The sequence below is a fragment of the Rana temporaria genome, chromosome 7, assembly GCF_905171775.1.
Source record: "Rana temporaria chromosome 7, aRanTem1.1, whole genome shotgun sequence".
Classification (NCBI taxonomy): domain Eukaryota; kingdom Metazoa; phylum Chordata; class Amphibia; order Anura; family Ranidae; genus Rana; species Rana temporaria.
The window spans coordinates 205,544,255-205,565,452 of record NC_053495.1 but is presented as its reverse complement, the minus strand read 5'-3'; the positions used below and the strand labels follow the sequence as shown (position 1 = coordinate 205,565,452).

General features: G+C 46.6%; 1 protein-coding gene across 1 annotated transcript in view; it reads right to left on the bottom strand.

The window, feature by feature from the left end:
- Positions 1-21,198, bottom strand: part of LOC120946264 (mucin-2-like) — a 64,692-nt gene that overhangs the window by 23,157 nt on the left and 20,337 nt on the right. Inside the window, exons 2-12 of the mRNA XM_040361092.1 lie at positions 13,659-13,691; positions 10,210-10,595; positions 10,108-10,145; positions 9,397-10,037; positions 9,145-9,218; positions 8,965-9,038; positions 8,281-8,858; positions 7,498-7,922; positions 4,978-5,039; positions 453-604; positions 17-345 (exon numbers count right to left, since the gene is read on the bottom strand). Of these exons, the coding sequence (XP_040217026.1) occupies positions 17-345; positions 453-604; positions 4,978-5,039; positions 7,498-7,922; positions 8,281-8,858; positions 8,965-9,038; positions 9,145-9,218; positions 9,397-10,037; positions 10,108-10,145; positions 10,210-10,595; positions 13,659-13,691 (2,792 nt within the window). The remainder of the gene's footprint in view (positions 1-16; positions 346-452; positions 605-4,977; positions 5,040-7,497; positions 7,923-8,280; positions 8,859-8,964; positions 9,039-9,144; positions 9,219-9,396; positions 10,038-10,107; positions 10,146-10,209; positions 10,596-13,658; positions 13,692-21,198) is intronic.

Sequence of the window (21,198 nt, the reverse complement as noted above, 5' to 3'; positions counted from 1 at the left end):
CAGTTGATGCTTCTGTTGTTGTAGGTGGGACGGTAGTAGTTGGTACCTCTGTTGTTGTAGGTGGGATGGTAGTAGTTGGTAGTTCTGTTGTTGTAGGTGGGATGGTAGTAGTTGGCAGTTCTGTTGTTGTAGGTGGGACGGTAGTAGTTGGTAGTTCTGTTGTTGTAGGCGGTGCAGTTGTAGTTGTAGGTGGGACGGTAGTAGTTGGTAGTTCTGTTGTTGTAGGTGGGACGGTAGTAGTTGGTACCTCTGTTGTAGGTGAGGCTGTTGATGCTTCTGTAGTTGTGGATGCTGCAGTTGTAGTCAGCGCTGTGGTCATCATAGATGCTGTTGTAGTCGGGGGTGCTGGAGAAACCAGGAAAAACAGAATTGAAGCATATTTTGTAGAACAATGGTTTCTATTACCTGTTACTTGTTACCTTGAATAAATATTATTTTATGATTTCACCTACCTGGAGTTGTTGTGTTTTCAAAGGAGAGAGGAATGCCCCCCAAGGTGCTGTTATCATCCATGGCATTCCTATCAAATGTTTCCTGCACTCCCATGTCAGTTTGATTGTCATTCAGGAATTCTGCGGAAGTGTTGGCGATGGTGGAACCTTTCCTGTAGGAAAAAACACACAGAAATATCTCAGCCTTGATGCCTTCTCCCTGGTCAGATCCACCACTTACACAGACATATTCTTCTCTATATGAACCCAGTACTATGTGTAATGTGTGAAAAGACAAGCCGTGTGCATTGACCCTCTTTATCCACCTCAGTAGCAGCAGGTTTTAGTTCAGTGGTGGAACTACCAGGGACAGAGCAGTCACGCTTGTGACCAGGCCCTGGCATTCCGCCACTGTGGCATCTCCCCCTTCACCCCTGGCTGTCAGTTCACTATGCAGTGGAGGCAGGGGGGGCAATCGGCAGCTCTGTGGTTGCCTCTCCGGCTAACAATTTATTTTCCCTGTATATAATGGAGAGGGGAGGGGTCAGGCAGGTATCGGCTTTAGTATACAAGCAGAGCGACTTACTTGTACACTGATACCTGCCCCTCTCCACTGTATACAGGACAATAAATTGCTAGCCCGAGTGTCATTCCATGGGGACCAGAGATGCCAATCACCCCCCCCCCCCCCCCCTCCACTGCATAGTAAAATGACAGTCGGGTGCAGGGGGAGATGCTGTGGGCATGACAGAGCTGCTGATCAATGTACAGGTAAGTGGCCATGGGGTGATCTGACTGTACTGGAAGTACAGTGTGTGTGTGTATATATATATATATATATGTGTATCGGTGAGCATGCCTGTGTATATAGGTACTGTATGTGTGTATGTATGCATGTGTGTATACTGTATGCTGCAGTGGCGGCTGGTGCTCAAAATGTTTGGGGGGGGGGCGCAAACAAACTGAAAAAAAACCCATCAATGGCAGCCGCTGTGCCCATCAATTGCAGCCGCTGTGCCCATCAAATGCAGCCGCTGTGCCCATCAAAAGCAGCCACTGTACCCATGAATTGCCGCCACTGTGCCGTCAAACACAGCTACTGTACCCATCAATTGCTGCCAGTATGCACATCAATTGCCGCTACTGTGCCCCATCAAATGCTGCCCGGCACTTACCTGTCTCGCAGCGGGTCAGCGGCGGTCTCCTGCACATCCTCCATGTCTTCTGTCCTCTCTCAGGCATCTGATCACAGCTCCTGACATTTCAGCCAATCAGGTGACAGGTAACAGACTCGGCAACCTGATTGGCTTAGAGGCGGTTCAGTGTTAGCAAAGCGAATTCCTTCACTTTGCTAACACAACACTGAGTGAACAGGGAACGCCCAGCATGGCGCCCGCTGTTCACCTTTTTTTACGGCTCTAATCAGGAGCTTCCAAAAAACACCCACGCCGCTGTTATTCAGGTGCCCGACGCCCAAAAAGGGGCCGGACACCTGAATAGGGGGTGTCAGCGGCAAACATAGATAGATTCATGCAATGCAAGAATCTATCTATGGTGATAGAGCGGTGCAGGAGAGATGGGGCGGTGACCATGCCCCCCTTATGGACGCACCGCCACTGGTATACTGCATGTGTGTGCATATATATGTGTGTGTGTATGTTGGGGGAGGTCACACAGTACAGTATCCTATCTGGGTGCCAACTACTGCCAACTTGCTGCTGAGCAAGCGGATCCCGCTGACGGGTCTGCCCCATGTCAAAGGGGCCTTAGGAGTGTGCGAGGTGCCAAGGTGCAGATCTGCGGGGTACAGAGATGTGAGGCAGAGTACATATGTGCTGGGGGGGGGGGTGTTGGGAGGTACAGAGGTGTGCTGGTGGGGTGGGGGTGTACTGGGGTTACAAAGGCTTGCTGGACGTATGGAGGCATACTGAGGGATAAAGAGGATTCTAGGAGGTGCAGAAGTGTGCTGGGGGAGGGGGGGGGTACAGAGGATGTTTAGAGGTACAGAGGTGTGTTGGGGGGGGGGGGTACAGAGGATGTTGAGAGGTACAGAGGTGTGTTGGGGGGGGGGGGTGTACAGAGGATGTTGAGAGGTACAGAGGTGTCCTGGGGGGGGGGGGTTACAGAGGCTGTTGAGAGGTGCAGAGGTGTGTTGGGGGGGGGGGTACAGAGGCTGTTGAGAGGTACAGAGGTGTGTTGGGGGGGGGGGGGTTACAGAGGCTGTTGAGAGGTACAGAGGTGTGTTGGGGGGGGGAGGTTACAGAGGCTGTTGAGAGGTACAGAGGTGTGCTGGGAGGGTACGGAGGATGTTGAGAGGTGCAGAGGTGTGTTGGGGGGTACGGAGGATGTTGAGAGGTACAGAGGAGTGCTGGGAGGGTACAGAGGATGTTGAGAGGTACAGAGGTGTGCTGGGAGGGTACAGAGGATGTTGAGAGGTGCAGAGGTGTGTTGGGGGGTACGGAGGATGTTGAGAGGTACAGAGGTGTGCTGGGAGGGTACGGAGGATGTTGAGAGGTGCAGAGGTGTGTTGGGGGGTACGGAGGATGTTGAGAGGTGCAGAAGTGTTATGGGAGGGTACGGAGGATGTTGAGAGGTGCAGAGGTGTGTTGGGGGGTACGGAGGATGTTGAGAGGTACAGAGGTGTGCTGGGAGGGTACGGAGGATGTTGAGAGGTGCAGAGGGGGGGGGGGTACAGAGGCTGTTGAGAGGTGCAGAGGTGTGCTGGGGGGGGGGGGGGTACAGAGGCTGTTGAGAGGTGCAGAGGTGTGCTGGGGGGGGGGGGGGGGGTACAGAGGATGTTGAGAGGTACAGAGGTGTGCTGGGAGGGTACAGAGGATGTTGAGAGGTGCAGAGGTGTGCTGGGAGGGTACGGAGGATGTTGAGAGGTGCAGAGGTGTGTTGGGGGGGGGGGGGGGGTACGGAGGATGTTGAGAGGTACAGAGGAGTGCTGGGAGGGTACAGAGGATGTTGAGAGGTACAGAGGTGTGCTGGGAGGGTACAGAGGATGTTGAGAGGTGCAGAGGTGTGCTGGGAGGGTACGGAGGATGTTGAGAGGTGCAGAGGTGTGTTGGGGGGTACGGAGGATGTTGAGAGGTACAGAGGTGTGCTGGGAGGGTACGGAGGATGTTGAGAGGTGCAGAGGTGTGTTGGGGGGTACGGAGGATGTTGAGAGGTACAGAGGTGTGCTGGGAGGGTACGGAGGATGTTGAGAGGTGCAGAGGTGTGTTGGGGGGTACGGAGGATGTTGAGAGGTACAGAGGTGTGCTGGGAGGGTACGGAGGATGTTGAGAGGTGCAGAGGTGTGTTGGGGGGTACGGAGGATGTTGAGAGGTACAGAGGTGTGCTGGGAGGGTACGGAGGATGTGGAGAGATGCAGAAGTGTGCTGGGAGGGTACAGAGGATGTTGAAAGGCGCAGAGGTGTGCTGGGAGGGTACGAAGGATGTTGAGAGGTGCAGAGGTGTGTTGGGGGGTACAGAGGATGTTGAGAGGTGCAGAGGTGTGCTGGGAGGGTACGGAGGATGTTGAGAGGTGCAGAGGTGTGTTGGGGGGGGGGGGGGTACGGAGGATGTTGAGAGGTACAGAGGTGTGCTGGGAGGGTACGGAGGATGTTGAGAGGTGCAGAGGTGTGCTGGGGGGGGGGGGGGGTACAGAGGCTGTTGAGAGGTGCAGAGGTGTGCTGGGGGGGGGGGGGGGGTACAGAGGCTGTTGAGAGGTGCAGAGGTGTGCTGGGAGGGTACGAAGGATGTTGAGAGGTGCAGAGGTGTGTGTAGGAGGTGCAGTAAGGGATACAGAAGTGTGCTGGGGAGTAGGAAGGTGTGCTAGGGGTACAGGGATTATTTGGGAGGTACAGAGATGTATAAGTGGTACTGAGGATGTTGTGGGGGGGGGGGGTGTAGAAATGTGCAAACGGGTATGGCATTAGGTGATTCTTGTAGAACCACACATTTTAAATGGCCCACCCCTAATTAAGATACGTTCTTCCCCCTACATTGGTTGGCTGAATACATAGGAAAAAAAAAGTGTCTCTGAAATATATTTTTGGAAAGGTTGGCAACTGTGCAGGAAGAGGTCCTGCTGCACAACACGTGAAAAGGTCCTGCTGTGGGACCGCAATAAAGGGCCCCACGATGGGGGTAAAGGGCCCTGGATCAATGGTAAGGGCCCCTGGGACAGGATCGGGGGGTCCTTCATGGTGTCTTGCACCAGGGCCCTGAAGGTTCTAGTTATGCCCTTGAGTTTTACCCCCTTCATTAACAGTCCATTCTTCTCTGTGATTCTTTGGATGACAAGTACTCAGTGATGAAACAATGTACCCAAAAATGTTTTATTTAACTATTTTTTTTTTGGACAAATAGAACCTTTCTTTTGGTGGTATTCAGTCACCACAGTTTTTTTGCTATACAAAAATTAAAATTGAATCACAAAACTTTTATTTTTTTTGATCTATTCGCAGATCGAATTTTATCTACAAGTTTTTGAAAAGTGACAATGATAAAAATATATATTTTTTTTTTTCCACACAAACTTGTCATTTTAATAACTTACCTGAAGCCGTATACAGTGACACCGGTGCAGCCAAACAACGTCCTTTGAATGAGTTGTAGCGCCTGCAGGGAGAATATATATAATTCATGTAAAATTTTCAAGGCCTCGTAATTAGTTACAAAAAATACGATTGAAGTGCACGATAAAGAGGAAGTAACCCCCCCCCCCCCCCCGAAAAACGAGGAAAAAAAAACCTGCAAGAGAAAGGCATAATGAGCTAGTATGCATAGCGTACTAGCTCATTATGTGGCACTTACCTGAGATCGAAGCCCCCGAAAGTCCTCCTAGTTCCCCTCCGCCGCCATGTCCCCTCGCATTTTCTTCCTGTAATCGCCGTTCCCGCGCTTTGATTGGCATTACTTGCGCATTAACCCCAATAATGGCATTTGCAAAAATGACGCACTCAGTCATCAGGGCCGCCATCAGGGGGGTACAGGCAGTACACCTGTAAGGGGTCCGGAGGTTCCCAGGGGCCTGGATGGCAACCCCCCCTTTTTTTTATAAAAAAAAATATATATTTTTTTAATATTATTTTATAAAAAAAATTATTAAAGGGACAAATTTTTTATTTTATTTTTAAGAGGTCCGGAGGTCCCCAGGGCCCCGATGACAATCCCCCTTTTTTTTATAAATTTTTTTTTTTATATTTTTTTATTTCTTTTATTACATATATATATATATATATATATATATATATATATATATATATATATATATAAAAATAAAAAAATCTAAAAAAAAAAATGCCGTCGTATCTCCTACGTGAATCTGGGCCTGTGTGTGTATATATATATATATAGGTATATACAGTTGAACCTCGGATTACGAGTATAATATACGTTCCAGGAGAATGCTCGTAATCCAAAGTACTCGCATATCAAAGCGAGTTTTCCCATTGAAGTCAATGGAAACTAAAATGATTTGTTCCGCATTGACTTCAATGGGATGCAATACCGAATGCGGCCTGAGGTGGGGTGCCAGAGAGCGCCGAAAAGGCCAGAGGACACTTCGGCTTGTTTCCTGCGCCCCAGTACCTCAGGCCAAATGAGGTACTGCAGGCTAATGTCCGGCTTTTCTCTGCTCCTGCGCCCCCGTACCTCAGGCCAAATGAGGTACTGCAGGCCTATTTTGGGCTCTGCACAGCTTCTGCGCCCCTTGTACCTCAGGCCAAATGAGGTACTGCAGGCCTATTTAGCTTGAATTCTGCTTGTCTTGCGAGTCAACACTCGCAAACCGAGTCAGGATAAAAAAAAAATCAAAACACTCTCAAACCAAGTTACTCTTAAACTGAGATTCCACTGTGTGTGTATGTATGTATATATATATATATATATATATATATATATATATATGGCACATTTATATCCCTGCCAGCACAGTGAAAGATGTGTGTAAACACTTCTCTTATGGCAGGACCGGTAAGAGGGAGATCTTTCCCATCCCCCCGCTTCTACACAGAGTGATAATGCTAATGCACACTAGGGGCCAGATTCTCGTAGAACTGCGGCGGCGTAACGTATTTCCTTTATGTTACAAGTTACAAGTTTTACAGGCAAGTGCTTGATTCACAAAGCACTTGCCTGTAAAGTTACGGCGGCGTAGCGCAAAGTCCACCGACGCAAGCCCGCCTAATTCAAATGATCCAGGTAGGGGGCGTGGATCATTTAAATTAGGCGCGTTCCCGCGCCGATCGTACTGCGCATGCTCCGTCTCTAAATTTTCCGCCGTGCATTGCGCGAAATTACGTCGCAAGTACGTCATTGGTTTCGACGTTAACGTAAATGGCGTCCAGCGCCATTCACGGACGACTTACGCAAACGACATAAAATTTTCCAATTTCGACGCGGGAACGACGGCCATACTTAACATTGGATACGCCACCTAGGGGGCATGTTTATCTTTACGCCGCGTATCTATCACGGAAACAACTTAAAATTCACTACGACGGGCAAGCGTACGTTTGTGAATCGGCGTAACTAGTCATTTGCATATTCTACGCCGACCGCAATGGAAGCGCCACCTAGCGGTCAGCGTAGATATTGCACCCTAAGATACGACGGCGCAGGCCGTCGTATCTTAGGCATGTTTAAGTGTATCTCAGTTTGAGAATACATTTAGACATACGTTGGCTTAGATTCGGAGTTACGTCGGAGTATCTGCTGATACGCCGGCGTAATTCTATGTGAATCTGCCCCTAGGTTATTAGGGTGTGCCCAGGCACACCTCACACATCCTGTGCACATGCCTATGACGCTGACCATCATTCAACCTGGAGGAGGACTTCAGAGTCTGCAGGGAACACAGCACAGGGCAAGCATTGCAGAAAGAGTTGCATTTCTTTTTCATAACACATGGGCTACTCATATGTGATTGAGTAGTTACTAAAGATGCTTCAAAAATGAGAATGGCTCAATTCCAGTACATTTTCTTTATAAACGATCTCCCTAAAATTCCATTCATGGATGTCAAGAAACTTCTAATAATATTTCGGACAATAATAATAATAGTTCTTATACTCACATAAAATCTGATCTTCTCACTGAGCTCCTTGTATTTTTCAGATGAAGAATTATTATAATCCGATATAAATTGAAGATTCATTCTTATAATAAAGAAATAACTAACAGTTCTTTGTTTAGCAGCTGTAGTTGGTACTTTGGTAGTTGTAGGTGGGGCAGTTGTAGTTGGTACCTTTGTAGTTGTAGATGGGGCAGTTGTAGTTGGTACTGTTGTAGTTGTAGGTGTGGCAGTTGTAGTTGGTACTTTTGTAGTTGTAGGTGGGGCAGTTGTAGTTGGTACTTTTGTAGTTGTAGGTGGGGCAGTTGTAGTTGGTACTTTGGTAGTTGTAGATGGAGCAGTTGTAGTTGGTACTCCTGTAGTTGTAGGTGGGACAGTTGTAGTTTGTGCTTCTGTAGTTGTAGGTGTGGCAGTTGTAGTTGGCACTTCTGTAGTTGTAGGTGGGGCAGTTGTAGTTGGTACTTTTGTAGTTGTAGGTGGGGCAGTTGTAGTTGGTACTTCTGTAGTTGTAGGTGGGGCAGTTGTAGTTGGTACTTCTGTAGTTGTAGGCAGGGCAGTTATAGTTGGTACTTTTGTAGTTGTAGGTGGGGCAGTTGTAGTTGGTACTTCTGTAGTTGTAGGTGGGGCAGTTGTAGTTGGTACTTCTGTAGTTGTAGGTGGAATAGTTGTAGTTGGTGCTTTTGTAGTTGTAGGTGGGGCAGTTGTAGTTGGTACTTTTGTAGTTGTAGGTGGGGCAGTTGTAGTTGGTACTTCTGTAGTTGTAGGTGGGACAGTTGTAGTTGGTACTTCTGTAGTTGTAGGTGGGGCAGTTGTAGTTGGTACTTCTGTAGTTGTAGAGGGGGCAGTTGTAGTTGGTACTCCTGTAGTTGTAGGTGTGACAGTTGTAGTTGGTACTTCTGTAGTTGTAGGTGGAATAGTTGTAGTTGGTGCTTTTGTAGTTGTAGGTGGGGCAGTTGTAGTTGGTACTTTTGTAGTTGTAGGTGGGGCAGTTGTAGTTGGTACTTCTGTAGTTGTAGGTGGAATAGTTGTAGTTGGTGCTTTTGTAGTTGTAGGTGGGACAGTTGTAGTTGGTACTTCTGTAGTTGTAGGTGGGGCAGTTGTAGTTGGTACTTCTGTAGTTGTAGAGGGGGCAGTTGTAGTTGGTACTCCTGTAGTTGTAGGTGTGACAGTTGTAGTTGGTACTTCTGTAGTTGTAGGTGGAATAGTTGTAGTTGGTGCTTTTGTAGTTGTAGGTGGGGCAGTTGTAGTTGGTACTTTTGTAGTTGTAGGTGGGGCAGTTGTAGTTGGTACTTCTGTAGTTGTAGGTGGAATAGTTGTAGTTGGTGCTTTTGTAGTTGTAGGTGGGACAGTTGTAGTTGGTACTTCTGTAGTTGTAGGTGGGGCAGTTGTAGTTGGTACTTCTGTAGTTGTAGAGGGGGCAGTTGTAGTTGGTACTTCTGTAGTTGTAGGTGGAATAGTTGTAGTTGGTACTTTTGTAGTTGTAGACGGGGCAGTTGTAGTTGGTACTTCTGTAGTTGTAGGTGGAATAGTTGTAGTTGGTACTTCTGTAGTTGTAGGTGTGGCAGTTGTAGTTGGTACTTCTGTAGTTGTAGGTGGGGCAGTTGTAGTTGGTACATCTGTAGTTGTAGGTGGGGCAGTTGTAGTTGGTACTTTTGTAGTTGTAGGTGGGGCAGGTGTAGTTGTTACTTCTGTAGTTGTAGATGGGGCAGTTGTAGTTGGTACTTCTGTAGTTGTAGGTGGGGCAGTTGTAGTTGGTACTTCTGTAGTTGTAGGTGGGGCAGTTGTAGTTGGTACTTCTGTAGTTGTAGGTGGGGCAGTTGTAGTTGGCACTTCTGTAGTTGTAGATGGGACAGTTGTAGTTGGTACTTCTGTAGTTGTAGGTGTGACAGTTGTAGTTGGTACTTCTGTAGTTGTAGGTGGGGCAGTTGTAGTTGGTACTTCTGTAGTTGTAGATGGGACAGTTGTAGTTGGTACTTCTGTAGTTGTAGATGGGACAGTTGTAGTTGGTACTTCTGTAGTTGTAGTTGGGGCAGTTGTAGTTGGTACTTCTGTAGTTGTAGATGGGACAGTTGTAGTTGGTACTTCTGTAGTTGTAGATGGGACAGTTGTAGTTGGTAGTTCTGTAGTTGTAGGTGTGACAGTTGTAGTTGGTACTTCTGTAGTTGTAGATGTGACAGTTGTAGTTGGTACTTCTGTAGTTGTAGATGGGACAGTTGTAGTTGGTAGTTCTGTAGTTGTAGGTGAGGCAGTTGTAGTTGGTACTTCTGTAGTCGTAGATGTGACAGTTGTAGTTGGTACTTCTGTAGTTGTAGCTGGGGCAGTTGTAGTTTGTGGTTCTGTAGTTGTAGGTGGGGCAGTTGTAGTTGTAGATGGGACAGTTGTAGTTGTAGGTGGGGCAGTTGTAGTTGTAGGTGGGGCAGTTGTAGTTGGTACTTCTGTAGTTGTAGGTGGGGCAGTTGTAGTTGGTACTTCTGTAGTTGTAGATGTGACAGTTGTAGTTGGTACTTCTGTAGTTGTAGATGTGACAGTTGTAGTTGGTACTTCTGTAGTTGTAGGTGTGACAGTTGTAGTTGTTACTTCTGTAGTTGTAGGTGAGGCAGTTGTAGTTGGTACTTCTGTAGTTGTAGGTGTGACAGTTGTAGTTGGTTCTTCTGTAGGTAGGACAGTTGTAGTTGGTACTTCTGTAGTTGTAGGCAGTGCAGTTGTAGTTGGTACTTCTGTAGTTGTAGGTGGGACAGTTGTAGTTGGTACTTCTGTAGTTGTAGATATGACAGTTGTAGTTGGTACTTCTGTAGTTGTAGATGTGACAGTTGTAGTTGGCACTTCTGTAGTTGTAGGTAGGGCAGTTGTAGTTGGTACTTCTGTAGTTGTAGATGTGACAGTTGTAGTTGGCACTTCTGTAGTTGTAGGTAGGGCAGTTGTAGTTGGTACTTCTGTAGTTGTAGATGTGACAGTTGTAGTTGGCACTTCTGTAGTTGTAGATGTGTCAGTTGTAGTTGGTACTTCTGTAGATGTGACAGTTGTAGTTGGTACTTCTGTAATTGTAGATGTGACAGTTGTAGTTGTCTCGGCAGATGTTCTCGAAGTTGTAGTTGTTGATTCTGCAATTACATGTAAGGAATGGTTAGAAAACCGTTTTCATTTGCCGGCGCTGCTCACGTATGCGTTCGCTTCTGCGCGGAAGCTCGGCAGGACGGTGCGCTTTAAATCTTTTTTCTTTTCTTATTTATTTTACTTTTTTTTTTTTTGACACTGTCCTTTTTAAAAATAAAAATGGTGTCACTTGTATTCCTATTTACAAGGACTGTAAACATCCCTTGTAATAGAATAAAGCATGACAGGTCCTCTTTAATGGGAGATCTGGGGGTCAAAAAGACGTCACATCTCATATTTACACTAAAATGCAATAAAAAATAATAATTTGTAAAATAAAATAAAAAATTCTCCTTTAAGAGCATTGGACGGTCATTGGACGGACATTTGAAGTCGCTCCCGCCAGTCCATGCCATGGGGCCTCACTCGGCAGCCAGCCGAACAGGGGAGAGGACCCGATCGTCTCTGGTAAGGGGCGGAGACCACTGGAGCGCGGCATCAGGGGGGGCCCTCTTCCCGCCCCCGATAATAGTTATCTTGCGGCGAATCCGTTGCTGAGACCACTTTTATCTGAAAACAAACATGTTATACTTACCTCCACTGTGTAGTTAGTTTTGCGCAGAGTGGCCCCCGATCCTCGTCTTCTGGGGTCCCTCGGCGGCTGTCTCAGCTCCTCCCCGCTAGAGCTAACCCCCCTCTGGGAAGCGCTATCCCAAGGGAGTTAACTTGCGGGCGCGCTCCCGTGTGATACAGTATTGTACCACTCAGGCCCCGCCCCCGACACGCCGCGTCATTGATTTGATTGACAGCAGCGGGAGCCAATGGCTGCGCTGCTATCAATCATCCAATGAAGAGCCAAGAAGCCCGGCTGAGAAGCCAGTACGTTCACAACGCAGGACTTTCGGGGGCTCAGGTAAGTAAACGAGGGGACTGGAGGGGCCTGTAAGCATCGGATGTTTTTCCACCCAAAAATTGAACTTCCGCTTTTCGGAACCCCCCCCCCCCCTCCAGTGTCACATTTGGCACCTTTCAGGGGGGAGGGGGTATTTGTCTAAGACAGGTATTTGCACCAACTTCTGGGCATAGACTCCCATGTTTGGGGCTTAGGGTTTAGGGCTGGGTTAGGGTTTAGGATTAGGGGTTAGGGTTTAGGGGGTCAGGGGTTAGGGGTTAGGATGAGGGTTTGGGTTAGGGGTTAGGGTTTAGGGTTAGGGTGTTAGGGTTAGTTTTGGGGTTAGGGTTAAGGTTAGGGTTTAGGGCTAGGGTTTAGGGTTGGGTTAGGGGTTAGGGTTTAGGGTTAGGGGTCAGGGTTAGGGTTTGGGGTTAGGGTTTAGAGTTAAGGTTAGAGTTAGGGTTTGGGGCTTAGGGTTAGGGTTTAGGGTTAGGGGTCAGAGTTAGGGTTAGGGTTTAGGGTTAGGGGTCAGAGTTATGGTTAGGTTTTAGGGTTAGGGTTTGTGGTTAGGGTTTAGGGTTAGGGTTTGTGGTTAGGGTTTAGGGTTTAGGGTTAGGGGTCAGAGTTATGGTTAGGGTTTAGGGTTAGGGTTGGGTTAGGGATTAGGGTTTAGGGTTAGGGGTCAGGGTTAGGGTTTGGGGTTAGGGTTTAGAGTTAAGGTTAGAGTTAGGGTTTGGGGCTTAGGGTTAGGGGTCAGAGTTAGGGTTAGGGTTTAGGGTTAGGGTTTGTGGTTAGGGTTTAGAGTCAAGGTTAGAGTTAGGGTTAGGGTTTAGGCTTAGGGGTCAGAGTTAGGGTTAGGGTTTAGGGTTAGGGGTCAGGGTTAGGGTTTGGGGTTAGGGTTTAGAGTTAAGGTTAGAGTTAGGGTTAGGGTTTAGGCTTAGGGGTCAGAGTTAGGGTTAGGGTTTAGGGTTAGGGTTTGTGGTTAGGGTTTAGAGTTAAGGTTAGAGTTAGGGTTAGGGTTTAGGCTTAGGGGTCAGAGTTAGGGTTAGGGTTTAGGGTTAGGGTTTGTGGTTAGGGTTTAGAGTTAAGGTTAGAGTTAGGGTTAGGGTTTAGGCTTAGGGGTCAGAGTTAGGGTTAGGGTTTAGGGTTAGGGTTTGTGGTTAGGGTTTAGAGTTAAGGTTAGGATGAGAAGGCCTGGCCACTCCAATTCATCCCAAAGCTGCGATGAAGCTGCTCACTGAAGTTCGGGGGGTCAGATAAGTAAAACTGGGGCTTGGGGGGGGGGGGGGGGTGTAGAGTGCAAGGTGTTTTTTATTTTTTTAGCCTTTTTTTTTTTTTAGGGTGGACCTCCACTTTAAGACTGGGATGCCGTTAAAGTTCATGGGCCCGCATTCAGATACGAGATACGACGGCTTATCTATTGATACGCCGCGTAACTTCTAGGATGCTCCGGCGTATCTTTGTTTTGCATCCACAAAACAAGATACGCCTGAAGCTGGGCTAGATCCGACTGGCGTACGTCTTAGTACGCAATGTTAAGTATGGACGTCGGGCCAGCGTAGAATTTTCCGTCGTTTGCGTAAAACGTTCGCGAATAGGGCTTTGCGTAAATTACATTCACGTCGTCTAGGCATTGAGCGGGCGTAATTTAATTTGAAAATTCGACGTGATACTGAGCATGCGCGTAAACATGCGCCGTACGAAAAAAGCGTCATTTACGTGGGGTCAAGCTTATTTTACATAAAACACGCCCCCCCTGTTCATCATTTGAATTCCGCGCCCTTTACGCCGGGAGATTTACGCTACGCCGCCGTAACTTTAGAGGCAAGTGCTTTGTGAATACAGCACTTGCCTCTCAAAGTAGCGGCGGCGTAGCGTAACTACGATACGCTACGCCTGCCTAAAACTACGCCGCTGACTGTGGATCTGGCCCCATGTGTGTAAAGGCAGGCGTCCCAATACTTTTGGTAATATAGTGTCATATTTTCCTATAGTTCTCTGTTAGTAATGTTCTTAGGGTTAGATGCACTTATATATGTTTTTTTTCTTTATATAATGATATTCCCACCAACTATTTGTTTGAATTTCTGGAACATCCTCCTGAGTATGAACGTTGTTATATAACTGGCCGGTGAGTGTTTTTCCTTATACATTTAAAAAGCGCAAATCAATAACTCACCTGTAGGCTGGCAGTTTGTCACCAATAGAAGCCCTGAATGAAAAAAACAAATGATTGATATTTCATTCAATTCTCATAAAAACTTTCACATGTACAGTCGTGTGAAAAGGTGAGTCCATCCAATGGAAATGGTTGAATTTTCCACCATATTGGAACAGAGAAACATTAGAACTGGATTCACACGGCGCCTACAGAGAAAGGTCATATACTACTAAACAAATGACGCATAAAATGGACATGGTGTATTCTTTCTAATAATAATAATAATAATAATAATAATGATAATAATAATAAATAAAAAAATGACAATGCAGATTTGTCATATGGATTAGGCAAGTACGCCCCCTGAATTTCCCACCACTTTTACCACTTGACATTCCGGCAATTGTCTATAAACGTCCTCCGGCCACTGGGATTTTTTTTTTTTTTGTAGAAAACATTTTTTTTATATATTTTTCTTTCTTTTTTTTCTTTTTTTTTTTTTAACCACTTAAGCCCCGGACTAATATGCTGCTAAATGCCCAAAGGCGTTTTTACAATTCGGCACTGCGTCGCTTTAACAGACAATTGCGCGTTCGTGCGACGTGGCTCCCAAACAAAATTGGCGTCCTTTTTTCCCCACAAATAGAGCTTTCTTTTGGTGGTATTTGATCACCTCTGCAGTTTTTATTTTTTGCGCTATAAACAAAAATAGAGCGACAATTTTGAAAAAAATGCAATATTTTTTACTTTTTGCTATAATAAATATCCCCCAAAAATATATATATATTTTTTTTCCTCAGTTTAGGCCGATACGTATTCTTCTACCTATTTTTGGTAAAAAAAAAATCGCAAAAAGCGTTTATCGATTGGTTTGCGCAAAATTTATAGCGTTTACAACTAATGGCGGCGATCAGCGATTTTTTTCGTGACTGCGACATTATGGCGAACACTTCGGACAATTTTGACACATTTTTGGGACCATTGTCATTTTCACAGCAAAAAATGCATTTAAATTGCATTGTTTATGTGAAAATGACAGTTGCAGTTTGGGAGTTAACCACAAGGGGGCGCTGTAGGATTTAGTGTTCACCTAGTGTGTGTTTACAACTGTAGGGGGGTGTGGCTGTAGGACTGACGCCATCGATCGAGTCTCCCTATAAAAGGATCACTCGATCCGCGGGAATCCGACCGCCGCATGTAGCGGGGGGGGGGGGGGGGGGATGTACATGTACGCCCATTTGCCTGTACGTGCCATTCTGTGGACGTACATATACATGCGTAGGTCGGGAAGTGGTTAAAGGGCCCAGAGGTCCCCTTTTTTTAAATATTTTTTTAATATATATATTTAAAAAATTTTTTGTAAGGGGACCAGAGGTCCCCAGGGCAACCCCCCCAATTGGGCACCCCCCGACTCTCAATTAGCGGCAGCCCCCCCGCTTTTTAATTTGAGGCTGCAGCACCCCCTCCCCGGTTCTCTGCTCCAGGGGACCCATGCCTGAAGCTGTGTGTAAGGGTCCCCATAATTCCTGATGGTGGCCCTGTTTATGGCACAATTTATGGGTCTACATTGAATAAAGTGCTCATTTGCACACTAATCGATACAATTACCATTTTTACAACACTCAATGTTTAAAGTCAGGTGCTGCAAAGAAATATAACATAGGCCCAGGCCTAGGGCAGCACTTTGTAGGGGGGCAGCACGGAAAGAGTCCCCGCCGGCTTGCGCTACACTGTCAGTGTAACGCAAGCTTCTTCTAATTTTGACTGTCCTATCATCCTGGACCACAAACCTTCCTCACTGTGCTATATGTTTTCTGCTGCACCATTGGTATGGTTATATCCAGGGCCGCCATCGGGAATTATGGGGCCCCTTACACAGCTTCAGGCATGGGCCCCCTGGAGAAGAGAACCGAGGGGGGGGTGCTGCCGCCTGAAATTGAGAAGCGGGGAGGCTGCCACGAATTGAGAAGCGGGGGGGGGGGGGGCCTTTACAAAAAAATAAGAAATAAAAAAGGGGGTTGCCATCTGGGGACCTCTGGGCCCTTTAATAAAGTACAAATATATATATACACAATTTTTTTTTTTTTAGAAAAAGAAATTACAAAAAAAGGGGGGTTGTCATCCGGGATCTCTGGGCCCTTTAATAAAAAAAAGAAACCTCTGGGCCCTTTAATAAAAAATAAATAAATAAAAAAATATAAAAAATAAATAAAATAAACATTTATAAAAAAAAAGGGGGGGGGGTTTGCCATCCAGGGCCCTGGGGACCTCTGGGCCCTTTAATAAAAAAAAAAAAAAAAAAGGGGGTTTGCCCCATGGGGCCCTGGGGACCTCTGAGCCCTTTAATAATAAAATATATATATATATATATATATATATATATATATATATATATATATATATATAAATAAATAAATAAAATAATATAAAAAAATAAATATTTTTTTTTTATAAAAAAAGGGGGGTTGCCATCTGGGGCCCTCTGGGCCCTTTAATAATAATAATAATAATAATAATAATGATGATAATAATAATAATAATAATAATAATAATAATAATAATAATAATATAAAATATATATAAAAAATAAAAGAAATCAAAAAATATATAAAAAAAGGGTATTTTTTTTATAAAAAAGGGGGGTTGTCATCCAGGGCCCTGGGGATCTCCGGACCCCTAAAAAAAATGGCCCTTTAATAAAAAATAAAATAAAAATATATTAAAAAATATATATATATTTTTATAAAAAATAAATAAAAAAAAGGGGGTTGCCATCTGGGGTCCTGTGGGCCTCCGGGCCCCTGGGAACCTCCAGACCCCTTACAGGTGTACTGCCTGTACCCCCCTGATGGCGGCCCTGGTTATATCTTCTTAGTCCTCTCCATAAAATTATCCGAAAATTGTGCTTAACCACTTAAGCCCCGGACCAATATGCAGCCTAAAGACCCAAGGGGTTTTTACAGTTCGGGACTGCGTCGCTTTAACAGACAATTGCGCGGTCGTGCGACGTGGCTCCCAAACAAAATTGGCGTCCTTTTTTCCCCACAAATAGAGCTTTCTTTTGGTGGTATTTGATCACATCTGCGGTTTTTAGTTTTTGCGCTATAAACAAAAATAGAGCGACAATTTTGAAAAAAAAGCAATATTTTTTACTTTTTGCTGTAATAAATATCCCCCAAAAACATATATAAAAACATTTTTTTTCCTCAGTTTAGGCCGATACGTATTCTTCTACCTATTTTTAGTAAAAAAAATCGCAATAAGCGTTTATCGATTGGTTTGCGCAAAATTTATAGTGTTTACAAAATAGGGGATAGTTTTATTGCATTTTTATTTTTTATTTTTTTTTTACTACTAATGGCGGCGATCAGCAATTTTTTTCGTGACTGCGACATTATGGCGGACACTTCGGACAATTTTGACACATTTTTGGGACCATTGTCATTTTCACAGCAAAAAATGCATTTAAATTGCATTCTTTATTGTGAAAATGACAGTTGCAGTTTGGGAGTTAACCACAGGGGGCGCTGTAGGAGTTAGGGTGCACCTAGTATGTGTTTACAACTGTTTGGGGGTGTGGCTGTAGGAATGACGTCATCGATCGTGTCTTCCCTATAAAGGGAATGACGCGATCGATGCGCCGCCATAGTGAAGGACGGGGAAGCCGTGTTTACACACGGCTCTCCTCGTTCTTCAGCTCCGGGGAGCGATCGCGACGGAGCGGCTATAAACAAATAGCCGCGCCGTGGTCCCGGATCGCTCCCCGAGCGGACCCGACCTCCGCATGTAGCGGGGGGGGTCCCGATCGGACCCCCCACCCGCTAATAGGCGAGGACGTACCCATACGCCCATGTGCCTGTACGTGCCATATTGTGGACGTATATGTACATGGGCTGGTCCTTAAGTGGTTAAAGTAGAACTATAGGCAACACTTTTTTTTTTCATTTTGGATAGAGTAAGGGAAGGTTAGAGCCCCTGTCAGTTTATTGTTTACCATCCCTGTCCCATTGCAAAGATTTCCCTTCACTTCCTGCCCCATAGCCAAACAGGAAGTGAGAGGAAATCTATGCAAATTAAGGGAATTTAATGCCCCCCAGGCCCTCGGGAACTAGTGTCCCTAGGGGTGGGTCTTAAACATAAAGGGGTGTGGCCTTGACAGGAAGGGGTGGGTCATATTTAAAGTAGGGGGGTGCATGAGTTCAGTCAGGCCTAGGGCAGCACAAAACCTAAATACATCACTGATTGTCCGTATCATTAATACAGAGTGAAAGGTCCTGAGATATGGATTTCCAAGTGAACAGGAAATGCATATTTTGGGTGAAAGGTGAAGAAGCGCGGAGCAAATGTGCTTTATAAAATGAAACTATTGTGTAGATGACGGAACAGCAGAGATTGATCAATGAATCGATATGGAAATTACAATCACATGGCCAGATTCACATAGAACTGCCCTGGCGCAGCGTATCAGAGATACGCTACGCCGCCGTATCTTACCTGGCTCTAAGTCGAATCCAGGAAGATTTTGCGCCGTAAGTTACGGCGGCGTAGTGTATCTCTCGGCGCTTATTTCAAATTGGGCGGGTAGGGGGCGTGTTTCATTTAAATGAAGCGCGTCCCCGCGCCGATTGAACTGCGCATGCTCCGTTTTTAAATTTCCTGCCGTGCTTTGTGCGAAATGACGTCGCACCGACGTCATTTTTTGAACTTAGACGTGAGTTACGTCCTTTCCTATTCACGGACGACTTACGAAAAAAAAAAAAATTAAAATTTGACGCGGGAGCGACGGCCATACTTTAACATGGCAAGTCTATACGCCACAAAATAGCAGCTTTAACTATACGCCGGGAAAAGCCGACTAGCGACGACGTAAGAGAATGCGACGGCCGCGCGTACCTTCGTGGATCGTCGTAAAAAGCTAATTAGCATACCCAATGCGGAAAACGACGCAAACTCCACCCAGCGGGCGCCAAAGTATTGCACCTACGTTCCGAAGGCGTACGACTGTCGGATCGAAGCCAGAAGCCGTCGTATCTTGGTTTGAGGATTCAAACTAAAGATACGACGCGGCAAATTTGAAAGTACGCCGGAGTATCAGTAGTTACGCCGGCGTACTCTCACTCTGGATCTGGCCCTAAGTATCGTTAGAAGATCCCACAACCCGATTCCTTACCTGTAAAGAGCAGAAGGTGGAACCCCCCTGCCATTCTGCTGCTCTGGCTGAGATCTCTTCTCCCCCCGACACGGCTCATAGAATCCTGCCAGAAAATAAAATACAGATATAAAACGTCTTTATCTTCAAAAAAAGAATGTTTCCCACCTGACATTACCATAAGGCTTTAGGCACAATGGCCCAGATTCACAAAGCACTTACGCCGACGTATAACAAGTTACGCCGACGTAAGTGCAAATGTGTGCCGTCGTATGTGTGCGCCAGACCCACAAACTAATATGCGCCTAAAAACAGGCTACACGCCGCCGACGTATCTTGCTTACGCCGGCGTAGAGTGGGCGCACATTTAGGCTGGGCGCATGGGGCCACTCCCATTGATTAGCCATTCAAACATGCAAATGAGGGAAATACGGCGATTCGCGAACCTGCATGTGCCCGGCGCATGCTACGTGAGATGCGTGGGATTTAATAGGGGGCAGGGGCAATTTCAAAGACAGTGGGGTAGATTCAGAAAGCAATTACGCCTGCGTATCCATAATTGCTAAGTAGCGCCGGCGTATCTACTTTCTGTATTCAGAAAAGCTAGATACGCCGACTGTAGCCTAAGATACGACTGGCATAAGTCTCTTATGCCGTCGTATCTTAGGGTGCATTCTGACGCTGGCCGCTAGGTGGCGCACCCATAGTTGTCAGCGTAGAGTATGCAAATTGCATACTTACGCCGATTCACAAACGTACGCACGGCCGGCGCTCGTTTTTTACGTCGTTTGCGTACGTAGTTTTCGCCGTAAGGCTGCTCCTGCTATTAGGAGGCGCAGCCAATGGTAAGTATGGACGTCGTTCCCGCGACGCGATTTTCAAAATTTGCGTCGTTTGCGTAACTCGTTTCGTGATTGTCGCTGGACGCCATTTACGTTCACGTTGAAGCCAACGACGTCCTTGCGACGTCATTTACCGCAATGCACGTCGGGAAATTCTCCCGACGGAGCATGCGCAGTACGTTCGGCGCGGGAACGCGCCTAATTTAAATGATCCACACCCCCTACGGGATCATTTAAATTACGCGCGCTTACGCCGGCCCCTTTTACGAAACGCCGCCGCAAATTACGGAGCAAATGCTTCGTGAATGCAGCGTAGCTCCAGTAATTTACAGAGGCGTAGCGTAAAAACGATACGCTGCGCCGCCGTATCAGTGCGCGCCCCTACCTGAATTACACCCCCCCCCCGCTCCGCCGTGCCTACTAGCTTAGGGGGGTTGTATTTTTCCCATTATCTGTGCCCCTTTCTGATGATCATGCGCTGGTCGGAGCGGAGGGAATATTTCTTCAGTTTCGGGGGCATGCCCATTCAGCTTCCCTCGCATGTTCTTCTGCCTTGGCTCAAATCCTAGCCATGGTTGAGACACGGGTTCTTTCATTCTATTACTAGGGTAGGACCCACTAATTCGGGGTACTTTGTTGCAGTAAGTGGGCTTAGCACTATATGACCATATAGTGTGACCAAACCCCCGTATTTTTGAATATGTTCAGGTGTTTTTAACTAGCCTTGCTGGTTAAATGTCATTTTTGCATGTGTGCGCTATAATCTGTTTTGTACTGTCTTGGGTCTTATAGCAGCACCATCTTAGATGTATAGCATTTTTAGGGTGTGCCCACCAAGTATCTTTTTGTATCTAGCCAGCCACCTGCCTGCCTATCTCCTTGCTTTCCCTGGCGGAGTGATCTTCCTCCGCTCCCCATCCAGTAGTAGCCGGGGCCTGGAGAGTGAGGCCCCGTACACACGACCGGATCTATCCGCTGGGATTTATCCGCGGATCAGTTCCAGCAGATAGATCCGGTTGTGTGTAGGCCCGAGCGGACATTTCCCGGTGGATAAAAATCCAGCCGACGGATTCCCAGCGGATAAAAATTTCTTAGCATGCTAAGAAATCTATCCGCTGGAATCCAGTCCAGCGGACTGATCCGGTCGTCTGTACAGACTCACCGGATCAGTCCGTCCACTCCCATCCCTCGCATGCGTCGTGATTATTCGACGCATGCGTGGAAGTATTTACCTTCCAGGGTTGCTCATGTCGCCGCATCATCGTCGCAGCGACGGCGCTGCCACGTCACCGCGGATGTATTCCGCGGGGATTTCGATCTGATGGTGTGTACAGCCATCAGATCCAAATCCGCCTGAGGATTTATCCGCTGGAAACGGTCCGGCGGACCGTTTCCAGCGGATATCCTCTCGTCTGTACAGACCACCGGATCGATCCGCTGGAGCCGATTCCAGCGGATAGATTTATTGGCATGCTAAGAAATCTTTATCCGCTGGAAATCGGTCGGCCCGAAATATATCCGCGGATAAATATCTGCTGGATCGTACACACCAGCGGATCTATCCGCT